General features: G+C 41.5%; 1 protein-coding gene across 3 annotated transcripts in view; it reads right to left on the reverse strand.

Moving 5' to 3' along the window:
• Positions 1–939: 939 nt before the first annotated feature.
• The window catches only part of DAB2 (DAB adaptor protein 2), a 42,809-nt gene continuing 18,476 nt past the window's right edge, over positions 940–25,272 (reverse strand). The window contains exons 2-15 of one of the 3 annotated variants that reach the window (XM_048849877.2): positions 22,820–23,007; positions 18,993–19,132; positions 17,806–17,904; positions 17,153–17,284; positions 14,041–14,124; positions 13,454–13,480; positions 13,100–13,144; positions 12,773–12,835; positions 10,749–11,384; positions 9,360–9,516; positions 5,540–6,175; positions 4,934–5,043; positions 4,022–4,092; positions 940–2,564 (exon numbers count right to left, since the gene is read on the reverse strand). In XM_048849877.2, the coding sequence (XP_048705834.2) occupies positions 4,027–4,092; positions 4,934–5,043; positions 5,540–6,175; positions 9,360–9,516; positions 10,749–11,384; positions 12,773–12,835; positions 13,100–13,144; positions 13,454–13,480; positions 14,041–14,124; positions 17,153–17,284; positions 17,806–17,904; positions 18,993–19,132; positions 22,820–22,913 (2,289 nt within the window). In that variant the 5' untranslated portion in view covers positions 22,914–23,007 and the 3' untranslated portion in view covers positions 940–2,564; positions 4,022–4,026. The remainder of the gene's footprint in view (positions 2,565–4,021; positions 4,093–4,933; positions 5,044–5,539; positions 6,176–9,359; positions 9,517–10,748; positions 11,385–12,772; positions 12,836–13,099; positions 13,145–13,453; positions 13,481–14,040; positions 14,125–17,152; positions 17,285–17,805; positions 17,905–18,992; positions 19,133–22,819; positions 23,008–25,272) is intronic. The other 2 variants (XM_048849878.2, XM_048849881.2) reach the window with 2 other exon arrangements.

Consider the following 25,272-nt stretch of genomic DNA (forward strand, 5'->3'; position numbering starts at 1 on the left):
AACAGAACTTTGACTGTTGACCAGCTGTGTATTTGTTACTTTAACAGGAAAAAGTCCCATTTATGGGAATAGCCTGAATGTAAGCCATTGGACTGCTAGTATTAGACACAGGAGCGGAATGTGTTCACTATTTAGAGTGGTTTCACATCCAAGTATTTTATGTACTTGGACACCTGACAAAAACAAGGTAGAGTTTAGCCCAAGGCTAGGAGCAGATAAAAAGAGACACAGAAAAGACAAATAACCAATTACTTACCCTCCATCAGCTCCTTCTACCATGAATGAAAATAAAAAGGTTCCTTGCAAAACCCTTCCATCTTCTATGTAGTTGAATCATCCTGTTAGGAAGGCTATCCTAACTTTTCCTACAAGGACTGAAGTGCCCTTGCTATGCCTGAAGCATCTTTAGGTTAAGGTAGTGAGGGATCATTCTAAAAGTCGAGCAGTTGCTGTGGTACAGGGCTGAGGAGTCAGTGCTCACTCTCCAATACCATTTGGATCTCTTACTGAAGTTCTACAGCTATGGAGGAAAAACTGGTCCAGAATTTCAAGTATATAAAAAAAAGAAAACTGCTCTCAAATTAAACTCCCCTGAAAAGCCACTAAACAGAAAGTATTCTAACTGGAAAGCATAGAAAATGCTATGATTCCTTTGATGAAGTCTATCAGTTTGGCTAGAAACAGCCATAAAATTGGAAGTTCTAAATAGTGATAAACTCCTAGGATGTTCAGTTCTTGCTCCAGAACAAACAAATATGCTGCATGGCATGTTAGTATGCCTTGATGTACTGCTCCTTCAGGAAACTGGCAACCCGCACTCATTTGATATAAAGAGCAGCATCTTTTTAATGTCATTAGAAAACTTTACTAGTTGTGAGACTACAGTTTATATAATAGTAACATCCATAAGTTTCTACATTTCCAGTTTGAGACAAGTACTTATAAATTCATAACTTTTAATTGCATTGTAGGAAAGTGCACAAGAGAAAGGTTATATACAGAACAAGTTGCATGACTGGCTGAATGTGTCACTAAAGTTGCCTTCAAATTGATTTTCCAGAAGTAATTCTCTGTTTAGCATTTGTTTAGGTATCCAATTCAACATTAAAGACAAGATAGTATTTCAAGTTTACACTTATAAATGGTCGAGTAAGAAACTAACCACCAACAGAATGGCAAGAGCTGATTTAGGCCTGTGTCCAAAAAGCAAAGTAACCTTAACAGTTTAGTTTATAAGAGACTGATTTAGATACAAGTCAGTTAGTACAGAGGTTCACAAAGGAAGGCACAACCTCCTTTGAGAGGTGGATAGCTACCTCAAATTGTATGAGGTGCATCAAAACTCACAAAATACTAAGGCATCAGGTGAAATCAAGATCAATACAAGAGATTGCCATTTGCCCTTCCAATACATACTGGAACTGGCTTACACCATGTCTGTGACAAAACAAGTGATTTGAGTTCAGATCATTATGGACATTCACTGAAGTTTAGCAAGTGATTCAACAAGAAAGCTTGGCAGATGGGTTTCTTGCTTGAAGCAAGAAAAATCCAGCACTCTATTTGATTTCCCCCCACCCCGACCCACAACCCTTAGCAGATTTAAAAACACAGGGCATTAGACACAAGTTGAAGTTTGGCTGAGGTGTTTCAGCTTTAGGTCCAAGGTCAGATTCCAGAACACTAGCTTAGACAATTTGTCAGTTAGAAACAGTGTTGGAGTTTGTTCTCTATAGCCACTGCTTTTCCAGATTCTGCAATTATGTTGTAGTTAAGGGACTAATTACAATCAGATGGAGGGCATTTTGCCATTTTCAATATGAGTTAGCAAGCACTGGATTCTTGTCTACTTTGGTTTTTGTTTTCCCACTACTTAGAAATCAGAAGGAAAGCCATAAGTTATCACCAGTTGCACAATCATAAATACAAGACAAACTATTGTACATTGAAAAGTGGAGGTTTAAGAAAAGCTTTAAATGGCTGCCATTTTGGAGTGAGACAGCCATCAGTGGAATCCAGATGTGTGAAAAAAAGAAGCTTGTCACGTCACAGTGTTGCAGAATTTGCAAGATTCTAAATCCACAAGTCCCTTTCCCTATGTGGGGGAGAATGCATAGTTTCTTCCTCAAAATGGGTGCTCAACTCCTTATTACAACCATTACAGTAAGTGCTGCAAGAATTAAGTGTAGGGGACCATGTTTAAAAACACCACAGTAAGACTGGGAAGTCAGTGTTTCCACAAGACTTATATATGCAGTTCTTAAATCAGAAGAAACTGAAGAGGTTACAGAAAAAAATTCACATCCACCAACTTGAACCTGGGCCTCCAGCATGAAAGTCTGGATATTTTTCTTGGCTTCATCTTGAATTATGTTAACAGCAGGTTCTCTTTGAGGGCTCATGTTTCAGTCCACACAGACAGTTTTTAGATCACAGCAGACATTAACAATCAGAATAGGCATCAAGGATGAAGGCAGACAATGAAAAATAAGACTAGTAGAAAATGGTGACAAGGAGGGGTTGTCTTGTTATTCCATTTGTCCTTTGCTGGTTACAACTGGTTTCTGGCAAAGAGAGAAAGTGGTTAGGAATTGTGATAAAAACACTTCACCCACTCACCGCATAAAACTGCTAGTAGAGATGTTGCCAAAAAAAGCCAACCCCCCCCCCCCAAAAAACCACAAAGCAAGAAGGGGTGTGTGTGTGTCAATTCTCAACACCCTAATATTCTAAAGGCTTACCAGATTACAATATTGTATAGAGATTCTAGTCTAAACTTAAATCTTCAGCAAGAAGCTGGTAACCTTAACTACTAGGACCTCCAGTAAAATGTGGAAATATTAGTTATGGTAATACTGTCTGCTCATTGTAAGGTTGAGACAATTGAGCAAGGGGAAGATTTGTTTAACTTGTAGGATCTAAGTGTAGCCTTTTATGCAGAGTTCTGCTGAGTGCATTTGTTGCATTAGAAATGGTTATCCACCCAAAGTCTGGAAGAGCTGGCTAATTTTTAAGTAATCCTGCCTATTGTAGTTTAAGTGCAGAGTTTTTCCTAAAGTGGAGTCCATTTTCAATTTTGTGCACCTTGCAGAAGGGACTAAGTCAACTTTCTGCTGGTCAAATCTTATTGGCTGTAATGAAAACATTCCTTTTCCAATGCATGAAGTTGTATTTTAACCTTTACTACAGGAAACTGAAATCAAATAAGTTAGAGAACAAAAACAGTTTTAGTTACTTCAACAGCATTTATACTGTGCTATTAGGATTTCTCAGTCTGCTGAGACACCTAGAGAATCAATATATTTCATGATGAGTCAGTTACATTTCACTGGGGTTCAGGCTTCCCTTATCTGCATTAAATCCTGCTTCCATATTTGACCCAGATGTATGCATGCCAACTACCATTCTGCTACAAAGAAAAAAGCTGGAAACAACGGGAATATACTAGAGAGCATAGCTAAACTGATCTCAGGAGAGGGGTATTCTCATAAAACCAGCTACTACTTTTTAAGATGTCACCTGACATCTGATCCTGGAAACAAAGTTAAAGGCAGACCACATGTAGTGAATCCCTGTTCTATAATTTGGTACTGAAAGCTACCCTGCAGCAATTATGGGCATGGACATTAACCAATGTGGGTGGATAATCTTGGACTCAGATTCTATAAGCTTGTAGGAGAAGAGTTAGCTCTTCCACTGCATGCAGTTAGTGAATTCAGACTGAGGCCACCTATTTCTTCCAGTTTAGAAATTAGGGTCAGTGATTTGCATTGCTCCAAGTTTAAACATACTTGCTTTTAAAGAGATGTTAAGTGTCTTGGTCTCCTCCCTTCCCCAGCCACTGGGCAAGCTAATAGTTTTGCTAGTCAATTGTATTGGCCACAATGCCAGACTCCAGCACAGACCACCTTCCCATGCCAGTCACATGGGGAAAGTGGTCAGTAGACTAGCTTTCCAATTCTTCGGTGGTTTCTCCATAAAGACATACTGAGAAACATGTCAATTACACAGAGCCACTTACCAAAGTTATGCAAATGGATTTCCAAAAGGATCATCAAATAGATCAGAAGATGGTGATGGCTGAGATGCAGTCTAAAATAGAAGATTGTTTATAAACAATGGGCTACTAAACTGGTGAACTCTGAACACTATGAAAGGTAGAGGGAGGGAGGGAGAGATGTTGGGCAAGTGGTTTTAAACAACCCACATTTCAGGCATTCTGGAAAGATTTACAGTAGAAGTATAGTTAGCTAACTGTTTAAATGAACAATAACTGTATATTTTTAGGGCTGGGTTAGAATTAAAGTCTATTTAACTCGACTCATACTTATCTATACAAAGATCATGTGTATTTAAATATTCATATGGGATTCAGCCAATAAATTTAGTTTTTAGAGTAAAATGAAAAAAAAATGAGCATTTTGGAGAAGTTCCAGAGTTTCCATAAAGGGCTTCAAGTCTCATGTTCCAGATGCAGAATGTGGTTAGGCTACTTCCTTCCCTGTAGGATACCCAGGATGGAGGCCTCCATTCTTTGGCCAAAACAGAGAAACTACACATTTCATGCTCCTTACCCCCTACCCTGCAAAGAGGGGAAGGCCTAAACTAGTTGGAAAGAATTGTGGCTGTGTCAATATGGCTGACAAAGCACAACTGCCTCATACCACAAAACTAAAAAGGCACCTTCACCCTGGGAGTTAGTAACGCTATCCAGAATTTGGCTTAGGTTCACAAGTAGTATTTTCTCCCTTCCCCCTGAAGGCAAATTTGAAGTCAAACATGGGAATACATGGAATTTGCTGACCCTGCTAGGGAATTGTTTTGTCACCAAATGGGAAGTGCCCCACCAGTGGACAAACCCGCACAGGTTTGTGTGGTGTTGACAGGAGACTTCAGAGAACTACTGGGTAGGTAAACAGTGCTTAGTACTTACAGAGGGTTGTGAGGAAGTGCTGAAAGGATCTGTTTGAAAGGGGTTTTCAAACAGGGCATCAGGCTTGGAAGCTGGCAGAGTGCTTTGTCTGGGAGCAGGCTTTGGTGGTTCTGTGTGAAAGAGTTTAAACAAGTTACTTTCCTTGTGGAAAGAGCTCAGATCTAGGCAGGCCTTGATTTCTGAATGAATATACAGTAGGATTTCCTCCGGAACCTGAAGGATTAGTTGAGTAATTTTCTAGAAGATAGATTTCAAGCTAGAATCAAACTTTGTGCAGAGCTTCTACTTATGAGGAGTCACCTTAGTTATTTCTAAAAAAAGATGCCAATTAGCTTAAATAATTCAAACTGGAAAGTTTCCAGGTTTGAAAGTGAGTGGTTTAGAGAACATATGAATGCTAGAGAGCAGTACTGAGCAGCAATAAATTAAGGATGACCCTCAGACTGTACTTTAATAGACTAGCAACAGAAAGTATCTTGACAAGAGAAGATGCTAGCCTAGCCATCTAAAGGCACTTAATGTCTAAAATTAGCTTCCTTGCAAGGGAAGGTCTTGGTTTATTCTTCCCCCTATAGCTTGATGAAGCATTAAGAAAAGGGAATTTACCACCGATTTTAGTAGACAATAGATTAGCTGCCAAGTCATTGTGATCAGTGTGGTCTTGAAGAATGCCCACTTTGCTATTAAAGTAACTAGTGAAAGCTCCAGAAGCACCAAGACGACTTTGCTGCTGTTCTCCCCTCCTTGCTGGTACTGCAGGTGGCTTTGTCAGCTGGAAGTCTTTAAACATTTCTTTTACATCCTTTTTCTCTTTATCCCCAAGTGGGTCTAATGCAGTGAAGGCATCACTTTCCTTCTTAGATGGCTCCTTCGGAGGTGCAGTTCTGGGTGGTGGCTGAGGAGGGCTAGTTGCTGAGACAGAAGACAACATAGCAGGGGGCTGTGTAGTAGATGGAAACATGCTGGTCTGGAAAGGATTTCCAATGGCAGCTGGTTGTGCCCAAGGAGTAGGAGAAACATGTGCTGGCTGACCCCAGAGACCAGGAGATTGAGATGGTGATGGGGCTCCAAAGGACGCAGGCTGACCCCATCCTGAGACTGCTGGAGGGGCACCGAAGGCAAGTGGTTGAGGAAAGCCTGTAGGTTGAGCACCCATAATGGATCCAGGAAATACTGATGTGGTAGGATTGAAAACTGAGGACTGTTGACTCCATGGTGTTGGAGATGTTCCTGGCAAGCCACCTAAGAAAGATTATATGCAAGACTTGTAAATAGGGTATAGTGAGGCATCTCTGTAAGTGTACTGTATGAATACTTGTGCTCCTTACTTGAGTTTTTCACAGTACAAATCTAACGTCTTGCTGATGCATAGACTTCAATGCCTGTGAAGCTTCCTTCACAAGAGCTCTGTAGCACAAAGGCTTGTCTTTCACCACTGAAGCTGGTCCAATAAAAGCTATTACGTCACCCTATGAAGTGGATAAAGTACTTAGACAAGCCATTTTAATTTGGGGGCTCTAAAAACCTTGTTCTTAGATAATCTGATTTTATTCTGTCAGAAAGTGTTGAGGGTCTGCTCCAGACACCACTGATATACTGCATGTTAAACCAAGAAATACAAAATGCCCTTTGATGTCACAGTTAACCCTGACTAGCTCCTTGTCAAGAATAAGTCTTGCTAGCAAGTAGGAATCTGTATCATACAGATGTATTCAGTGTAATATGCCTATACAGCACGTCACCAGGAGAGTTTCAAACAAAGACAAAAACTAAACAAGTTTCCTTCATTGGGTCATGCTGACCTGAACCTGGTTGAGTGCAGAAGGTTTGTATAGGCTACAGCGTGATTGGATCTGATGCCTCCCTGGAGGTAGGCAAGCTCTTCCTAAGGTGACTAGTGTGCTGCTAGTCCCATTTTCAAAAAAAAAAAAAAAGTTATTCTAAACTCAGTTTTAATGATAGCTTAAGGAGACAGGTTTGTTAGTGACTCAAGGTCTTACTCTAGCTTTTAAAGCACATTGTTAGAAGGCAGATTTCAGTGCAAGATTGAGGCCATTGCTTCTTGCAGGGAAAGAGCCTAGAACTCTATATTCTCAGCAGAGAGAGAGCGCGCGAGTTACCTATGCATTCCATTACTACTCACTCTGAAAATGAAGGTTTATTAATGCTGAATGTAAATATCTTCAGCCATTTCAGTCCTTCCTCTGCATCCTATTACGTACAGGAGCAGCTTGCCTCACCACCACCACATTTAACTCCCCTAGCTCCCTCTGCCCCAAGTCACATAGTTTAAGCCTCATTGGTTAGTAAGCCGAATGGATCTCTTCCAGAGATCCAAGGCCGTACGCATCAGAATCTTCTGCTCCTGCTCTTACCTTAAGTGGCATGTTTCCCTATAGTTGCCTGACCCCAACCCAGTCTGAATTTTATTGCCTTCCTCCCTTAAGTCATTTGGAGAGCAGCCCTCAAAGTTGAGGACATTGATCTGCTGACTAAGATGCAACTAGGTTACATGTTGCTTTTGTATGCAATACTTTAAGATACTGCATGTGAGAGAGTTAGTGGCACTGCATGGACTGTTCAGCTAGCTACATACATTCATATATAGACCCAGGGCTGTCTCTGTGATACGGTTGCCTAGCTAATATTTTCAAGCAAAATTTGGCATGAGAAATTCTCCAGATTTTTAAAACTGGGTTCCCTCTCAGCCCAAGCCTTACATCCCTGTGACTTGTGATCCATTTGAGCTGGTCCGTGATTATTATATGAATATTCCACTTAATCTTTGAAATAATAATATTAGTAGCAATGGATTCTAAGGTGCCAGAGTGACAGTAATTGAATTTAGCTAGTTGCGTATTAGCCTTGTGAGTGAAAAGAAACTAACATTTCTGTTCAACTCTACCTTGTATGGACATGGGGGAGCCACACACGTTTACTGCTTATTTTCTCAGATTTTAGAGAGGTTAGATTTGCTTCTCCAATGCAAGTAGGATTGCAAGGATCATTAAAATTTTGCTCTCCTGAATCTGGTTTAGAGTCCAGTGTTCAGAATCAAAGAACTCTGCTTTCCACTCCTACACACTCTGCAGGAGACAATAACTTGGTTGGGTGCCTAACTCAGATCCATAGCCTTAGTTTGGTTGTGCATCATTTGTCATGGACAGAAGCCAAAACTGTAAAGTTCAGTTCATATCCACACCCCTCCCCCCCTGTGAAGATTCTGTATTCAATTGTTCACATAAAGGCCTTCACAGGGCCTTGAGCCAAGATATTGGACAACAGTGAATTTGAGGGTCCAACTGTATTCAGTCTACTTAAATATGGACGTAATATATTTAAGGTATGGAGTTATAGCTGTCCCAATTATCTATACAGCAAGGACAACTAGGAAAGTTTGGGCTAGTTCTCAGCACTGCTGGATTTTGGTAGAGTTATTAAACTTATAGTGCTGAAAGCACAACTGAGTGTATTAGAAACCTAAAGAAACATGTAACAGTAATGGAATAAAGATGTCGTCAGCTGTGGACAAAGTCTGCCAGCAGTTGCTCTGGCTGTCAGATAAGTATGGACTTACAGAGCTCCACAATCCAATACATGTACAGTTTAACACAAGAAACACTCCATGTTTTAGAAGTGGTAGTCAACTGGGTAGGGCACCAGACTGGGCAGGAGACCTGGGTCTATCCTTGATTTGACAATGACCTGTTGTGACCTTGGGCAAGGTCACTTCAGCTCTGCAGGCATTTAACTTTGAATACCTTGCACAAAGTCCCCCAGTCTGCTAGTCATTACAATTTGTATTGCAGTAGCATGTTGTTTCTTAGGGTATGTCCACACTGCAGGTGGGACCATGCTTCCCAGTGAAGGTAGACAGACACATGCTTGAGCTAATGTGCTAAAAATATTGTATCCATGGAGGCATGCTCCCAGCTGCTGTGTAGACTTGTCAGTGGTAATTTTTCTAGCTGTGATTAGAAAAGCAACTTTTGCCAATCACTGGACTGGAGATTCAATATGTCAATCTCTAGACTGCTCTCTTCCTGTACTATTTTAACATTTGGTACCATGTTTACATTTACTGGTATCTTGTGGTGTACGTGAAGAGTCTCTTTAGTAGGCCACCAGATTCTGTTTTTATCATGCAACATAGTCTGTTCACACCACAAGCTAAAAGAGCAAGCACTCAGTTAAGTACACAGAGGATGGAGTATATAAGTGTCAATGAAATATGTTCTAATGAGATGCCGTCAGGCTGAGGAAGAAAGTAGGGAAAAATGCAACATGAGAGGCCAGAAGGGAAAAGGGAACTCCAGCACACTCTTGTCAAGAGAAGATTTAAATTTAAGTCTGACTTAAAGTAAGAGAGACCATAAGTTGAAGTGGCCGATAAGGTTGATTTGTCACCTTAAAGTAATGAACTAACCTAGCCCAGCCAGAGGTCCTATGGTAGGACTGGTTTGGAAGAGGTCCAGCGGGCTGGTTTGCACCAGTGCAGGTTGTGCTGCAGGAGAAGTCAGGCCTGGGGCCTCTGGAGCAGTAGATGCAAAGAGGTCCGAGCCAAACAAATCATTTGCTGCAGTCTGGAAACAATGTAGGGAGGGGAGAAGAGAAAAGACAGTTTTACTGGGATACACAGTTACCAAAAGGATACCAATTCCAGTTTCTGGGTCTTGTTTTCAGGAAAGTTCTGATACTGCCAAGACAGGCAAAGTCCTGTATCTGCTACTAAGCAAGCTAGAGCACTCAGATAAACACTATTTTGGTTCTGGAACCAGGAGACATGGGATCCAGGTTTTACACTAAAGGACTGGTAGGCTGCAGAGTTTGAGTTTTAATCTTAGACTAGACTAGACACCTCCACAGCTGACTTTAGACAGAGGAAGCATTTAAATGGGTGTTTTAGAATACCATGCATATAATGAAGTCATTTACTTATGCTAAGAATAGAAGACTATCCTGGCTTGAACACTAAATATTGTCCATTGGTTGTGTGCTTCAGGTATATTGTTCTTGGAGGTAAGCACTGGCAAGATAAATTAAGTCATACTGAACTTACTGCAGTATGTGAACAGTGAGTTAAATTGTAGCTTAGATACAACACACCCCCTTAATTCTGTTGCAGCATATTTGATAGATGGAGTTGCACTATTTGAGATTTCAGGGTTCTAAAGGTTCTCACATCATATAGCCAAAAAGTTATGTGAAATAACCTCACATTAGAAGTACCCTTATGGCAGTTTTAGTCATCTACAAATAGGTAGAATAAGAACTTCTTATATAGACCAATCAGAAGGCACTATGAAAGATTGCCTTGAGCTTGCTGCAGAGTGCAGTGTTCTCTAAAGTCTTCTAGAATAAATATGTACTGTATGGACTTAAGAAAACTTAAAGGTATTCTTTTGACTATTGTCTGCTGGAGGGTGAATGAATTTACTGCTGAGTTTCAGAATTGTACATTGTTCTGACAGGCACCTTTTTGACAGTTGCTTTATTTAAATACTAAATACATTTACAAGTACTACATACATTTCAGATCAAAATACTTACCAGAGTTAGTGAAGTATGGCAGCATTGAAAAGAAAAAAGTGCATATTTAGTGATAACCATTATGAATGTACACATGAAATCAGAAAACATGGATTGCAGAGGGAACATGGTGGGTGGAATAGAATTGAAGAAAAAAAGTTGTGTTGTAGAGTAGCAGGAATAGTTTAGCAGGTATCACCATATTTTGGTAAGAAAAAGGAAAGCTTCCTTCACCCAGCCCATCTAACAGCATGCATGTCACCATTAAATATTTGAAGATGTTCACCTGAACAGTCCTCCTTCCTCTTCCTGGCTTGGTACTTTGTGGAGGTGGGCTAATTGTTATGGAGTCATGTGACATGAGCTGGACATTGCTGTCAGAGTCCAGCTTTACTCCATTTTGCAGAGATAATCCTTTGGAAGGGCTTTCCGCAAATAGATTTGATGAGGATTTGGTCAGAAAACCATTCTGTTCTCTTTCTGGTACCCCATTTTGGGTCCTTGCTGCTAGCTGCTTTGGCTTACTCTCAAGAAGCCACTGGCTTGTCTGTATTTCCTGTTTGCCAGTTCTATTAGAAATCTGATCAAACTCTTTACCAAAGTAGTCAATATCACCATTTACTGCACCGTTACCCAAGAAGCTCAGACTTTCCTTCTTCTGAAGTGAAGATTTTAAAGAATCAAATGAAGGTTGTGCAGATTGGTCTGGTTGTGCGAAAGGATCATCACTGAAAGGATCTGGATTGGGAATGGGAAAGAAGCTGAGACTGGTAGTGAGAGAACTTTCAGGCAAGAAAGGGGTCTGTGACTTTGGTCGTGGAAGAGAGGAAGTGATGCCATTCAAGAAGGGACTCTCTTTTACACAAGTCTGATTGTTCTCGATTTCAGAGTTTAGATCCACTAACAGGATATCTTTACTCTCCTATTAGTTTGGAAAGAAAAAAAGTAAAGTTAGTTGAAGACTGAAAAAGATGCAAGCCATGTAATGTGTTCAATCTTTACCGTGCAGAAAATAAAACCCAAACAACTGGTATCTAACACTTCATGTTCATTACCAGGAAGTCTGGTGATCTCAACTTTGTTTTACAGTTAGAAAAAAGCTCGACAGGCTTAGGAGCCAGGTATGTATATTTGTGTATAATATATACACACACACCTCTAACTTTGCCCTTGTGATTTTACACTTTCACTACAACAGCCCTCTGATGCTATTGGAATAAGAGGGCTCCCATCTGGATAGCTGGTTTCATAGCACTTACAGGGCAGTGCTTAGTCTGTCCTGAAGACAGAAGTGTTTGAGCCATGCATAGCTTAAGTTCAAATCCTGCAGATCTCCTCTCCACAAGTCAGTAAGTTATAGCCATTTACAGTTTGCTTTATAGGGACTCTCATAACAAACTTAAAATATGAAGGCACTGCTAAGGCAGCGTATTGACTCCAGAAGATATGAAACTCAAGTGTAGTATTTATGCAGATCAGTAGCAGTCTGCCTAGACAGTGCCATTTTTCTGTTAGACTATGCTTGCATGAGTGATTAGGATGGCACCTTAAGGGAGACACCAGCCACTCTCTGAATCAATAGGGTATTTGCAATGTAACTTACATCGCAGTATGCCATTAACACTGTAGGTTGTGCTTGAGTAAGCTTAGCAGAGTTTATTTTGGCAGTGTTCTTTAATTTCACAAGTCAGTAATAAGTGAGGCCTGTGGATTATGAAGTCATTGTGGGTGAGGGGGCAGTACAGCAAGTTTGAAGAGCCCCACCTCTCCTGTAGAGGAGCAGCATCGGACAGATTCGAGAGGCCATAGAGCCTATTCTGGGCAAGGGACCTGAGATTTGTTCAATTCTTTTGCCAGCATCTTACGTGTAGCACTTGAAAGTCATTGCATAGATAAAAAGTTATAAAATGCCAAGTTTCGTATGAATACCATAAAAAAGGTGTTGAAAATTGTGTGTGGTACTGCAAGTCTGCCTGCCATTTATAGCTACGGAACTTCAGTAGCTGATATCACTAAAGGCAAACAGACATGGATGAAGATGGTTATGCAATGATAGAGGGAACAAACTACTGCCACAATGGAGATTTTATAATAGGAACAGGCTTCCTATGAGATCTAACGTAAGAGGATGAAATTTGAATTTTTACTCCTTCCAGTTAGTGGCAAAGCTACTTTTGCAGCAGTTGTCTTTATTTCTAGTTGTGAGGTTAACTGCAACATCAGGTCAATCTGAAGTCTCACCTTGAGTAATGTGTGTCACAAAATAGACTAGCAAGCAACTATTGTACTGCAAGAAAGGTCTTTACTTACTGTAGGACTGTTCAGGTCAGGAGGAGTGGACATATCGCCAAACAAATCCATCTGGTCAACACCCTTAAAAAAAAAAGTTAATTTGGAAGAGGTTCATATTCTGTGTAAGGCAATGATTTCACCACACTGATGTAAGCTTTTAAGACCAGCAGAGTACAAACATATTAAGTCAAAGTCTAAGATATTCCACTTTTAACCCAAGGAGGTAGTTTACTCTAGTGAGACAAATTGTTTCATACATGTGCACCCTTAGAAACTGCTAAGATCTGCTATGTAGTTTAAGGAAGCTCAAGTACGCATACTCAAGTGAGCATTGTGTCAACATACCAGTTTTAGTTTGTCAACTTGATCAGTCAATGCATCACTACCATTCTGGAAGTGAAAAATAAAGACCATGTTAGTGCTAAGACAAGTTTGAAATAAGCATCTTATTCTAGTGATTATTCAGGTTGACTGATTTATGAATTGCCATAGAGGGAGAGGATGGACTAGGTCTAGGCTGTTAGTGCTGTGAAGAGGTAAGACCCTTTGTATTGCTCTATAGTACTAGTTGCACGTTCTGAGTTGTTGCTTCCAACTGTACTTGCTAGGTAGACAGTATATGAAGGAGAAGGCAACAGAGTTAGAATCTCACTTGTTTAGAGTGCATGTATTACTCAGATTGAAAGAGTAAAGTTTTACCTCAACTGTCTTATTGGCTTCTTCATTCTAAGATTGAAAAAAAAATATATAGTATACATTAGCATCTGGCCATTACTTGATTGGCAGAAGGTCAGATTCCTTTCTGTAAAGAACTCTGCAGCTTTTGAAACTATTAGAGGAGGACTTTGAACATGCTCAGCTAGACTGCTCTGGTAGTAAAGCAAATGCTGCCAAAAGCTAAGGACAAATTATAAATGTTGACATGAAACATCTAACATAAAACTAACACTGAAGTGCTAGCCTCTCCAATCTAGTTTGCACATTTACTGATCTAGTCAAATAGAAGAGTTTTATTTATAACCTGAGAATCTTGGATCACTATGCATCTTAACTACTTGTATGTGTATTTAAATTTAATCTTTTGACATGTATGCAATAGTCCTATGCACAAAGCTAGTAGTGCTCCAGTGCTACTACAAGTTACATAGCAGTCAGTTTAGCTACTGGGCAATACGGAGTTGAAATATGGTAATGCCGAACACAAAGGTAGTTATTTTGATAAGCAACTATTTGCCAACAGAGTCTGCCTACCTAAAGGATCTCTGACTAACACAGAAGTTACTTGCCTTTTTCTTATCCTCTTCTTCCTTTTTCTTGATGTTATAAATTACTTGGAAGAGGTCCTTAAGATCAACTACTAGAGGTTCAGCCTGAAAGGGAAAGTTTTATACTTTAGGTTTCTGCAGAGAAGGTTTTCCAGTTGGTGGCTTGCCCTTATTTATGAACTGTATTAGCTGAGTTAGTAGTTGCCTATAGGAATGGTATCAATTTCCAGGCCAACTGCTTTATCATGAAGCTTACTGAAAGGTGTTTGAATACACTGAAACCAAGTCTCACTTGCCATTACCTCCCCTTTGGTCCCCTTTTATTAAAATGCAATAGTAAGCAAAAAGAAAAAGGAGGACTTGTGGCACCTTAGAGACAAACAAATTTGAGCATAAGCTTCCGTGCTCATGAAAGCTTATGCTAAAATAAATTTGTTGGTCTCTAAGGTGCCACAAGTCCTCCTTTTTCTTTTTGCTTACACAGACTAACACGGCTGCTCCTCTGAAACCTGCAATAGTAAGGGAAGCCAAGAGAGTGAGAACAGTAAGACATGTAATGAAGAGAACTTCACCTTTAGTGTATAAACAGGAAGCAGCACTTCTGTGCTTAGTCCAAGGGCAATGGTGCCTGACCTGTATCTCTTGCAAACTGTCCAGGGTAAGAACTGTGCCTTCCTTGGTACATTGCTAGGAATGTTCTGGGAATATGTACACCTTGTTTTCAGCAAAAGGACGATGTGCTAATGCAGGCTTTTTATTAAGAGAGGCTGATAATCATGGGTGAAGCCTGCAGGTGGGAAAAGGTACCCCTTTCTCAGGCACTTATTGCTGCACCCAGCTGATCCATGTTTGCTGTCCTCCCTGTTTTCTACCAGAGGCTAGAGTAGAACTGGCTGGTCCATGCTCAGTTTTAGGATTTGAGCTGTTTTCCCTTCTACATGCTCCTCCCTTCTTGAGGGCTTTCCAATTTTATTCATTTAGAATTTGCTGGCTGCATAAGTCTACCTGGAACAGATGATGCCCATTTGCCCTCACTTCATGGGTAAGAGACTAAAGGAGCAGGCTTGCTAGGTTTTGCTTTGTTCATTTTAGCTAGAAAATCTCCTCAAAGGGGTTGCAGGAAAGGCGATTCTAAAGCCATTTGTTCCTCCAAGCCCCCCCCCCCCCCCCATTGCTCTCCACATCAAGACTTCAGACGGTGTTCAGGAGATAAAGTGTTGCATTTAAAGCTAAACTATATTGTTCAGAGAATCACAAAATCCCTGTAGAAAGAACATTAAGGCCTGATCTTCACCTATCTCAGGGTCATGAAAAATTTGTGCTATAAAACACCATGTAGTTTGGTCAGCCTAACCCCTGTGGCAGGTGCAGCTAGATGGAAGCAAGTTTGTCAGCCAATGAATTGCCTCCCATGTAGATAATCTACCTCTGTGAAAGGTTTTTCCCACTGGTTTAGGACAGGTCTATACTACAGCAGCAGAGCCACAGTTGTGCCACAGCTTCACATGCCAAGTCAACCTCTCAAAGGGAAGAAATGCCAGAATTAGGGTTGCCTCTGAAAACTTAAGGTATATGCAGAAGGGTGCTAAGTGAGAGAGAGAGTCTTGATTATATTGTATGGTATCTGTGCTGCTGCCACACATGACCCTGGGAAGGTCTGACTCTTGTTCCTTCTACACGTAGGTTAGGAAGCTTCCTGCACACTGCCTGGGGCATAAGGGTGGGTAGGGGATGAAGCGCAGAGATACTACCTGAACGGAGAGCCTGGACTCAGCCTATAATAGCTCAGAACTACAGTTGCAGAAAAGTCTGAGAATGGCTAGTATGCACAGAATCTTTGGGGAGTACTTGCACGAGCTCAGATAAGCTCTTAAAAAAAACCACCCTGTTAAATGTGGCCAATTTTGTTCAGATTTTCAGAGACGGCAAAAAGGCTACTCCCTGCCAAATTTTGAGTCCTTGCTCCAAAGGTCACCAGAATTTAAGGACAGAATAGATTTCTTCCCATCCATTCCTCTCCTCCCCTGCCTTGTTCTTGGCAACTGAGGAACAGCATGGGCTGAAGTTTTCCCAAAACTCAGCCTTAGACACCCTGGATGTACAGTTTCAAGTTATAAGGAACTGAAAATGGCCTTATAATGGGTAGTGCTGGGAAACTTTAGCCAGTGTTACCAGCTGCACCTATAAAAACAAGAGTCAGTGATTAAGCCAGCATTTAAGCAGGCATTAGCAAATGAGCTTGCCCCAAGGATCCTGAGACAGTAGGTGGAGAGCCCAGACAAGCCATCACTCTTGACAATTGCATAAGCCTTCCAAAAGGATACTCTGTTTCTGGGAAAGTTCACACCAGGTCCTATCACCTGTTTGTTCCAGCTTTCTCTCTTTATGGGGGGTGGGGAAGAGGAAGAGAGGAGAAAAAGCAGTGCCCCATGAGCCAGACATGAAACTTTGAGAAGCTGGAGATATGGCTTGTCATTAGTAGAAGTTGTGTTAGACAGGAACAGCAAAGTCGGAACTAGTCAAACTTGCAGGATTAACACATCCACAAGTCTGCACTTGAGCTCAGACACTGCCATTTGTGCTGGCCTTTTAACAATTCTTTATTCCCACTTTTAAGAGTGCAGACCAGAGCTCCTGGCCATGAATACAAAATTTATTGGTGTGCACATGTTTAAGTTGCTCTCCATTGAGAGGAGAGGGGCTCCTTTGGCCAGCCGCAGAACTTTGCATGCTAAAATGCAAGAAATAACCCAGTGTTCCCAGTGCCTAAAGCAAGCTCCAGCCACTTCAGTAACTTACATCTCTGTGGTGGGTTAAACACCATGTCATGCTGCAGTGAGAAATTCTTAAATCAGCAAGACATGGAATGTTATTCCTCAACTGATACTCTCCATTGTAAGGAGTTACTCCATTTCTATTTTGAGAGACAGCCTGTTGAATAGGCTTCTTGTTTCTTCAAACTGGTCTTTAAAAGCTGAGTCAGCTCTGTTTGGAGTGGTCTATGGGCTTCATAAAACAGTTTGGGATAGGATTGATTTATTGAGATGTAGAAAAGCATAAGTAATATGCCCAAAAGTTGGCCTGCAGGTCACACAGGAGGACCTTAATGCCCAACAGATCCCTTAATTCATACCTGTTGTGCTGTTTTTATGGCAAAAAACTGATGCTGTCCTTCTCCTCCGCAAACATATCCAAATGCACGGTTGTCAGTGACATCCCGAGCAATAAAGGAGATTTTGTTCACTGGATGCTCATGTTCTATGACCTAGAATTGAAAGCAATTAGTTCCAGTCTTTTGAAAGAGTGACAAAACCATGGTTTGGTGCAGAACAGAACTAGAGTACACAGAGAAAACTATGGGATGGCAGTGACTTTCCTCAAGTGCTTATGTACAATAAAGACCTAAGTGAGCTCAGATTATCAAATCTGTAAAAAGTGGACAGGGCAATATCCAAGGGGTTTGCAAGCATTAAGGTTTGGCATGCTCTGTATCCCTAGAAACATGACAGAATGGTGCCAGGCTATTAGTGCCTAAAGAGGTCAGACAGGATCCAACTCCCTCCCTCTCCCTCCAAAGGAGGGGGAAAAAAAAAATCAAGTAGATACAGATTAGCTCCTACTTTCCCCATAGAAGAGAGTCCTCACAGAGGTGTTCCACATGGTAGAAAAAACTTTCCTGGTCTTTAAATTTTAGGTGAAGCAGTTGCTAAGTTAGTTTCTTCTCTTCTCCAGTAAGAACAGCTGCAGTCTTAATGGTCATGCACATAGCCAGTTTTGAATTCTTACCCCAGTTTTCTCATCAATTATCTTGATACCAGAAAGGGAGATGTTCACCCAGATCTTCTGTTTGTGCTGTCCCTGGGAGCGGGCAGCTACTGCCATTCCCTAAATGAACAGGAGTGTTATTAGTATGAGATTTATGCAATTTAAACTTGCTGAGTACCAATGTTGTCAGCTTGAGCCAAATTTGTTCCCAGATATTCAAAGCATAAAAGTTGTGTTTCAGTTTAGATTTGTGTAACCTATAGACCTCAGTGAGGCTGCAAATCAGCTGAATTTGGCCACTTGTCTACACCAGAGATTAAGTTTTATTATGCACCCCTGTTAGTAGACAAAATACTGGAGTTTTAGGTTCTCAAGATTGTTCCCCCACCTGCACTAGGGTAAGCTTGGAAGAGGTTTAAAGCAGACTTAATTTATGTAGCTCCTTTTGACAGAGGTGCTATCGGGGCAATATCTTTACTAGGCCAAGTCCCTTCCTGGTTTAAAGGAAACAGGTGACTGAGATCAGTTGCCTATCCATACTGCCCAACAAGAGAGACCACGTTATTAGTACTGAAGAGGCTGATATGAGCCCAGAGGCATGTAAATCTGAACATGCTTAATGTTGCTGACTTGTAGCTTTGTAGTTCACTCTGCTTTGCCTGCATTATTCTCCAGACTTTGTTGCTAAAGGTCATAAGACTAAGGTTTTATTGAGCATTTTTGAATTGCTAGAAGAACATGCATCCACTACTACCGTAACTAAAATAAATACATGTTTTTACTAATCCAATTTGGAGTTTTTACAACTGCTATGAAAATTCTCCCTGCCACCTTCACTCCCTTCCAGGGAGTTTAAATTCTCCAAGTTTGGGATTTGATTTTGGCTCACCAACCTGCATCTGAACTGGAAGATGCTAAGAGCTATATGGATTACAAAATATTTGCAGAGCAATTTTCAGATTAAACAGTTGCTCATTGTAGTTTTGGGCTGCTTCCTTCCCTTCATTAGCTCTGCTAATCTTTTGATTGGAGTGGCATCTTTCCTCCAGTTAGGATTTGTGCACCTGTATCACACTGAAGTGTGGTCATTGCTTGATGTTACTTTTGATATGCAGTGGGAGTTGTGGCATGGTGTGCCTTTGACCACTATATCCTGCCTACTGAATAGCATGCATGTCTGCTTAAAAAGGTCAAGTTCAGGCCTTTACCTTCAGCTTCATCATTGAATCCTGGCTCATTTTGTCTCCTCTTGCTTCTGGAACATCATCAATGCCAATCAGCTTGGCTTTGTATCTTACACCATCCCCTTTGAATCTGGCCAAAAGAAATTCATCTGTTTTCTCTGATCCTGAAAGATAGATAAGAAGCTTTTAAATGATGGTGTTCAGAGCTTAAGTGTCTAGTCTGAGGAGAGTGCTTTGTCATTCATTTTCTAATCCATTCTAGTCTGCTGCTAACATACATTTACATGAGCTATATGTTTTAATATTGCTTTTGAGATATTGGGTAACTGGGAGTGTCCAATACTCTTGTACTGTTGGGTCCCATTGTTTATTAGATGGCGATTTAGAATTGTGGGGAAGCAATAGGAGACCTCAGTTTAAGGCTAGTTATATTGATTCTCTAACCTAAGTTGCTTCTGCCCATCAAGTGCAATTTTAAGCTTCTGAAGGTAAACAAGGTTATACTACAGACTTTCTAAATCAGGGTCGACAACCTTTCAGAAGTGGTATGCAGAGTCTTAGTTTATTCACTCGAATTTAAGGTTTCGTGTGCCAGTAATAAGAATCCATATGATCCATGCTGAGCTGCGCCCCCTCTTGGCCCTGTCTGCAACCCTCACTGCCCAGGCCACAGTAGAGGCCCCCAGACTGGTGGCCAGGACCTGGGCCTGGCAGCAGGTACCCCAGGCCAGCAGTGGAGCCGGCAGACAGAACCCTGGCTGGCAGAGGGCTGGTGGATGGAATCCCAGGCCAGAAGCAGAGCCCCTGGGACTGGTGGCCAGGACCCAGGCAGTGAGTGCCACTGGAAGAGCTTGTGTGCTGCCTTTTGCATGCATGCCATAGGTTGCCTACCCCTGTTCTAGATCTTGAAATGGACATATTACCTTAGGTCAGGGGTGAAAGTGACCTGGTACAGGTGGGTATGGGCCTGTATGCAGCCCATGCTTTAACATCCCTGCCCCTTTTGCCTCCCTTGGTGACAGCCCTGCTGGTAGGGTCTGTACTGGCAGGGCTGCTGATGGGGAGGTGTGGGGCAGGCAAAGTTAAAGTGCTGCTGTGGCAAACGACCCTCTGTAAGTGCTGCTGTGGCAGCACTTCCATGCCTTGGTGGCCCTGCTGGAATGGCTCCTACTGGCGGGGCTGCCCATGGGGGAGGCAAAAGGGGCCCTGAGGCAGCACATTAATGTTATTGCCTCCCCAGGCTGCCAATGAGAGGGGCCAAAGGGCAGCTGCCCTGGGGCTGGCAATTTAAGAGGGCCTGGGGCTCCTGCTGCTGCTACTGCAGCAGTGGCTGGAGCCCCAGGCCCTTTTAAACTGCTGCTGGAGCCCTGGATGGTGGGGGCCAGGCAGTGCAGATGGGCTGGCTGGGGGAGGCTGACTTCCAGCCCTGCCCCTTCTGCAGGAGGCCCTGCCCCTTCCAGAGCTGGCCCCTGTACTGGTAAGAATTTCTTATTACTTTCACCCCTGCCTTAGGTCTTGGCATCTATTAAGTCACAAAGTGACAAGGCAAGAGTTCCCCCCCTCCCTCTACTAAACAGGTAGAGTATCCCTGGTTCTGGAGCAGAAATCCTGTTTGATACCAAGCACTGACGCTGCAGAAAAATCTCTTGGTCTATAATCAATTAGATTACTCTTCCATTCTACAGTGAGAATGTTCATACGTTAACTTTTAGTGACCAGAAGTGTTGTGTACAAGATTGATGGATCATATTTCAAGTGATTAATAAAGGTAGACAGAAACAGACTTCAGTCCTGCTAGAGTTCATAGACAGCACAACTTTGTTGTGCTTCAGACTATGAAAATCAAGTATTTGGACACTACTATAAACCAAGGCTAATGTTTGATTCTGGCTGCTTAAAGGTAATCTACCAGCAGGTATTAACACCTCTGAATTTCAGGAGGTAAGTGTTAGGCACCAAGAAAAACCAAAATGCAAACACCACACCAAAACAGAGTGGCCAAACCTGTATGTGGAATGGTGTGTGTAGAATGATGTGCAGACATGAAATTGACTCCACCATCCAGATTACCAGAATCTGAACTGGAGAAGGTTTCTAGTTCTAAATTAAGAGTTTGATTTTTAAGCACTGTTCTGGAACAGTGAGCTATTCCTTTGAAGACAGCTGCAGGTTTAGGAATAACCTATATTCATTTAAGATCTTGCAGTTACTCAAGTTGCTTCCTCTCTGCCACCTTAGAATTATTTTAGGTTTTATGGACTCTAAAAAGTTAGGGGAGAGTATCACTGCAGTATTTAAGGTTTGCTAGAATCTCTTGCACTGCCATGAAAGTTGAGTAGAGTGTGAACAAGTTCAACTCTGACAGGTCCTTTTATAGGATCCAGTAGTAATCATTTGGTCAAGCTATTGCATGTATATAACCCAATCTCCTAGTCTACCCTACCCATGCATGCTGGAATATAGATTGGGCATTTGTCAAGCATAATGAAACTATACTGCTCCATCAGCAGCATTTGATGTTCGAGTCATATCTTCAGCTATGTTCTGGACTTGTTATTTCTGCAAGTCAGCCATCTCCAGGAATGCAGTTTTATTCTATTGTACTACTTTGTGTTGGCTCCTTCACCTAGGGGAAGGTCACATGACTCATCCTCTAACCAACTCTTTGCATAAGGGACAAGATCAAACAGCTTTTCCAGTTTTCTAACTTTCATACTTACCTGATTAAGATAGTTATCCATGAGAAAGTGGAAGCTGTTTAAACCAATATTTTGGAGGAACATTAAAAGGGTGTAATTAAAAGTGGTACAAGCAGTCAAGGGGTTCACTGGCACCTGGATGACACAGAATAGTGAAGGAGGACCTTAGATCTATGCTAGGCTGATGTAAGGGAGTGGTAATAAGCCAAAACTCTAACCATGTTATAATCTGAGGAAGTGTAAACTTGCATCTATAGGGTGCCAGACCATGGACTGTTGTAGCAGGTTGAGTCAGTCAGTGCTGTAGACCAAATTACTCACAGACCTCTAAAGGAACTGCCAGTGGAGTTAAGTAAGGCAAAATTGGTGCCGTGGCTTGGGTGTATGCTTGCTTAATGCAAGACCTTTCCTTGCCCCCATAACACAGATGCTCTCTACTGTTACCCAGAGGCGGTGGTGCATGTGAACAGAGATTCTATTCCGAACTAGCAAGAGTTAGCAATAAACTTCTGAGCCAGTCAATTCTAGGGATCAGTTTTCAATATATGTTGGTCTCAACTCCTATAAAAAAAACCCCTACACACCACTTTGGCCATTCAGAGTGTTCTGTAGTTGGGAGCACACTATTTAAAAACCCTTACAGGTGAAAGTGCAGAGGATTTAAATCTGTTGCTGAGTCAGCTTCCTAGAACTGAGGCTATCTAGCTGATCATGACTTAAGCTTTTGGGATTTGGCAGAAGTTTTGTAGGCAATGGGGTTTAAGTCTGGTATTAAATGCAGCAGCCTTTTCAGAAGGAAAGGGTTATGGGCAAGTGCCAATAGCTTCTGGGAGATTAAGCCATCAGTGGCAATGGTTAGATGCTCAGCACTATGGAAGTGAACCACTTAGCAGCATTAAGGATTCAGACATCTTTTCTGAACATCTTGGCTAGTATTTATTACCTACTCCTCCCCCCAAGAAAAAAAACACACACAAAAACAGACCAGCCAGTCCCTTGAGGGGTTATGCTAAAGTTCTGGACATGCATTCAGAGCAGTTGCTATTTGAAAGCGTTCCCTCAAGTGATATTTTGAAGAGCTATTAAAGGAACAATAAGAAAGTCACAGGCGGCATATGAGGTAACTTAGTGTTGGAGAGATGAATTGCTTACCCTTCTTTTTCTCCTTCTTTGACGCAGGAGCTTTTGGTGCTGCCTGCTGCTCAGGCTGGTTGTTGATATTAGTGGTTTCTACTTCGTTAGACATTGTGAGATGGAGGCCAGCCTCAACTCCAGAAGGGGATACTTGCTGTGTTGCTGGATGTCCAAACAGTGATCAACAGGTCGGCATAATACTTCGCCTTGAGGAAGGAAATGAACTACTTTAGTTAAACTGCCAATATTCCATTCAGTTATTTAAAATGTCACCAGATTAAGACTATTAAAAGTGTACATGCCATAGCCCCACTATATAGAAGCCAGTAAAGAAGTCAGATTTCACATGAGGAGTTCTAGCTGCAGACCTTCCAGGAAAGGCATTTTAATGTATCCCATTAAGGGTCACAGATATTCACATTATATGTTAGTAGCCTAAGTGCTTAGTTACAGGACATGGATCAAGATCTAGCCACTATTTGCTTGGTGTGCCAAGGAGGTCAAGATGTCAATTTCATACAATTGCCTTCCTGAGCTGTTTTTGCTTTATCTGATATACAGATGTTGGTTTCTAGTCTGGCTAGACTGCCATTTTGATTAATTTCACTTGGACTTAACTATTGCTAAATAAGTGAGCATTTTGCAATTGCACAATAGTGAGGGGAAGAGGAAAGCTACTGGTAAGTGCTTCAGATTCCACACAGGTGAAAAGTGCAGCACTTGCAGTTTTGGGAACAAGTTATTTGTGGCCTGAAGTTGATGGTATTCTCTCCTTGCTGAGATTTAAGCTTACCCACTTTCTCTCCTCCTCCTTAAGATTAATGCTCTAAATACCTGTTTTTCTGCATGGATGTGTCCTTCTGGAGGATTTGAACTCTTATCTGGACAACCAATAATGCAATAGACTAGCTAGAGATCTGTCAAGACTTTAGGTATGACATGTAGGGACTGATATTCAGTGCAGAAATGCTCCAGATTCTCTCCATTTCAGAGCCTCTCATGCCATCTGATGCCTGTTCACTAATGCAGAAATGCCAGATAAGTATTGTTTTCTCAAGGGGATTATACAAGCAGGCCCATAATTTGTGGTCCTGTGCCAGTTGGGCCAACAAGAATGTGATGTAGTGGGCAGAGGCATCATTTGGCCAGAGTGTAAAGGGTATGTGCCCTTCCTGTAGATCACCTCAGAGTATTCCTGGTCCTGGAATGGCTTTTTGCTTGCCCACCCACCTACCCAGCAAAAGTTCAGTAGGGGAGTCCTGTGCAGCAGGCAATTCTACAAGTTTCATTTTGCTTAGTTTAATTATTCTCAAGGGTAGTTCTGCTTCACAGATATGAGCAAGCTGAAAGACTATTGTAGTGTTTCCTACTAAACCCCATGTGTTTACAAAGTAATCAAAGTTACCTAGGCAATCATTTGTGCACCATTAGAAGGTGATGATTATTCAGAAATTATTATGTTCCCTACATCTAGTTGTTTTACAGCCTAAAGATCCCTGGTTCTCAAAACTCAATCCAGGTAAAGCCAGGATGTTTTACAGTAGCATCCCTGTCAGACAGACAGTCTCCAAGGGTGTTGGAACAATTTGAATAGTGGGGGTGCTGAGAGAGAGTCATTGAACCAAACTGTAAACCCTGTATATGATGGAAGCCACTTCAAGCCAGGGGATGAGGCAGCACCCCCAGTTCTACCTGTCTCATTTGATTAAGAAGTAATTACAGAGGATCTTCAAACTCTGCAGTCCTGATCAGGCTCTAAATGTTTTCCTAATTTAGTTTGAAAGACATAGAAAGTAACTGTTTAGTAACTATGTATTTTAGCATCTAAGTTCAGGGGTAGTCAACAGGTGTCCTGCAGGCCAAATCTGGACCACCAGAGGCTTTTGAACAGACCCCCCAAAAATAATCTTAAGTTTCCTCTGGAGTCTGGACCTTGACTATACCTTGCCCAGGAAATTTGGACCTTAACAAAAAAATTTGACTGCCTGTGCTAGATCTGGAAATACTAGATCAGGGTAAAGCATCAGATAAACGCAACTAGTACTTTAACTGGCAAAACTGGATTTCAAAATATGCAAGACATCCACAATGAGACAGTATTTAAAGAATTTATTAAAGAAAAAGAAGTCAGCCATCTGAAGGAAGCTGAAGCAGTCAGGAAATAGAAATCGGCTTCCAGGGGAAAAATAAAGCAGAGACTTAAAAGTAAGTGTCTAGAGCCAATCTAGACAGCTACATTGTCACACTGATTACATTAGACGACAAATGTTACAATTACAAGCCAATATGCCTTAGCATCCTTATGAAAAGTTTAAGAGGTTCTGTGTGAGTCATTAAGTTTTAGTTTGGTTTTCCCTATAGCACTGAAGAGGAGCTACACCAACACCAATGCCTTCTATCACAGAAGGCAAATCAAGACTAGCTTAGTAAAAACTAAAGTCCTATGAGTAATCTGATAGCTGTTGACATTG

This window comes from Caretta caretta, chromosome 5, assembly GCF_965140235.1.
Source record: "Caretta caretta isolate rCarCar2 chromosome 5, rCarCar1.hap1, whole genome shotgun sequence".
In the NCBI taxonomy this organism is placed as follows: domain Eukaryota; kingdom Metazoa; phylum Chordata; order Testudines; family Cheloniidae; genus Caretta; species Caretta caretta.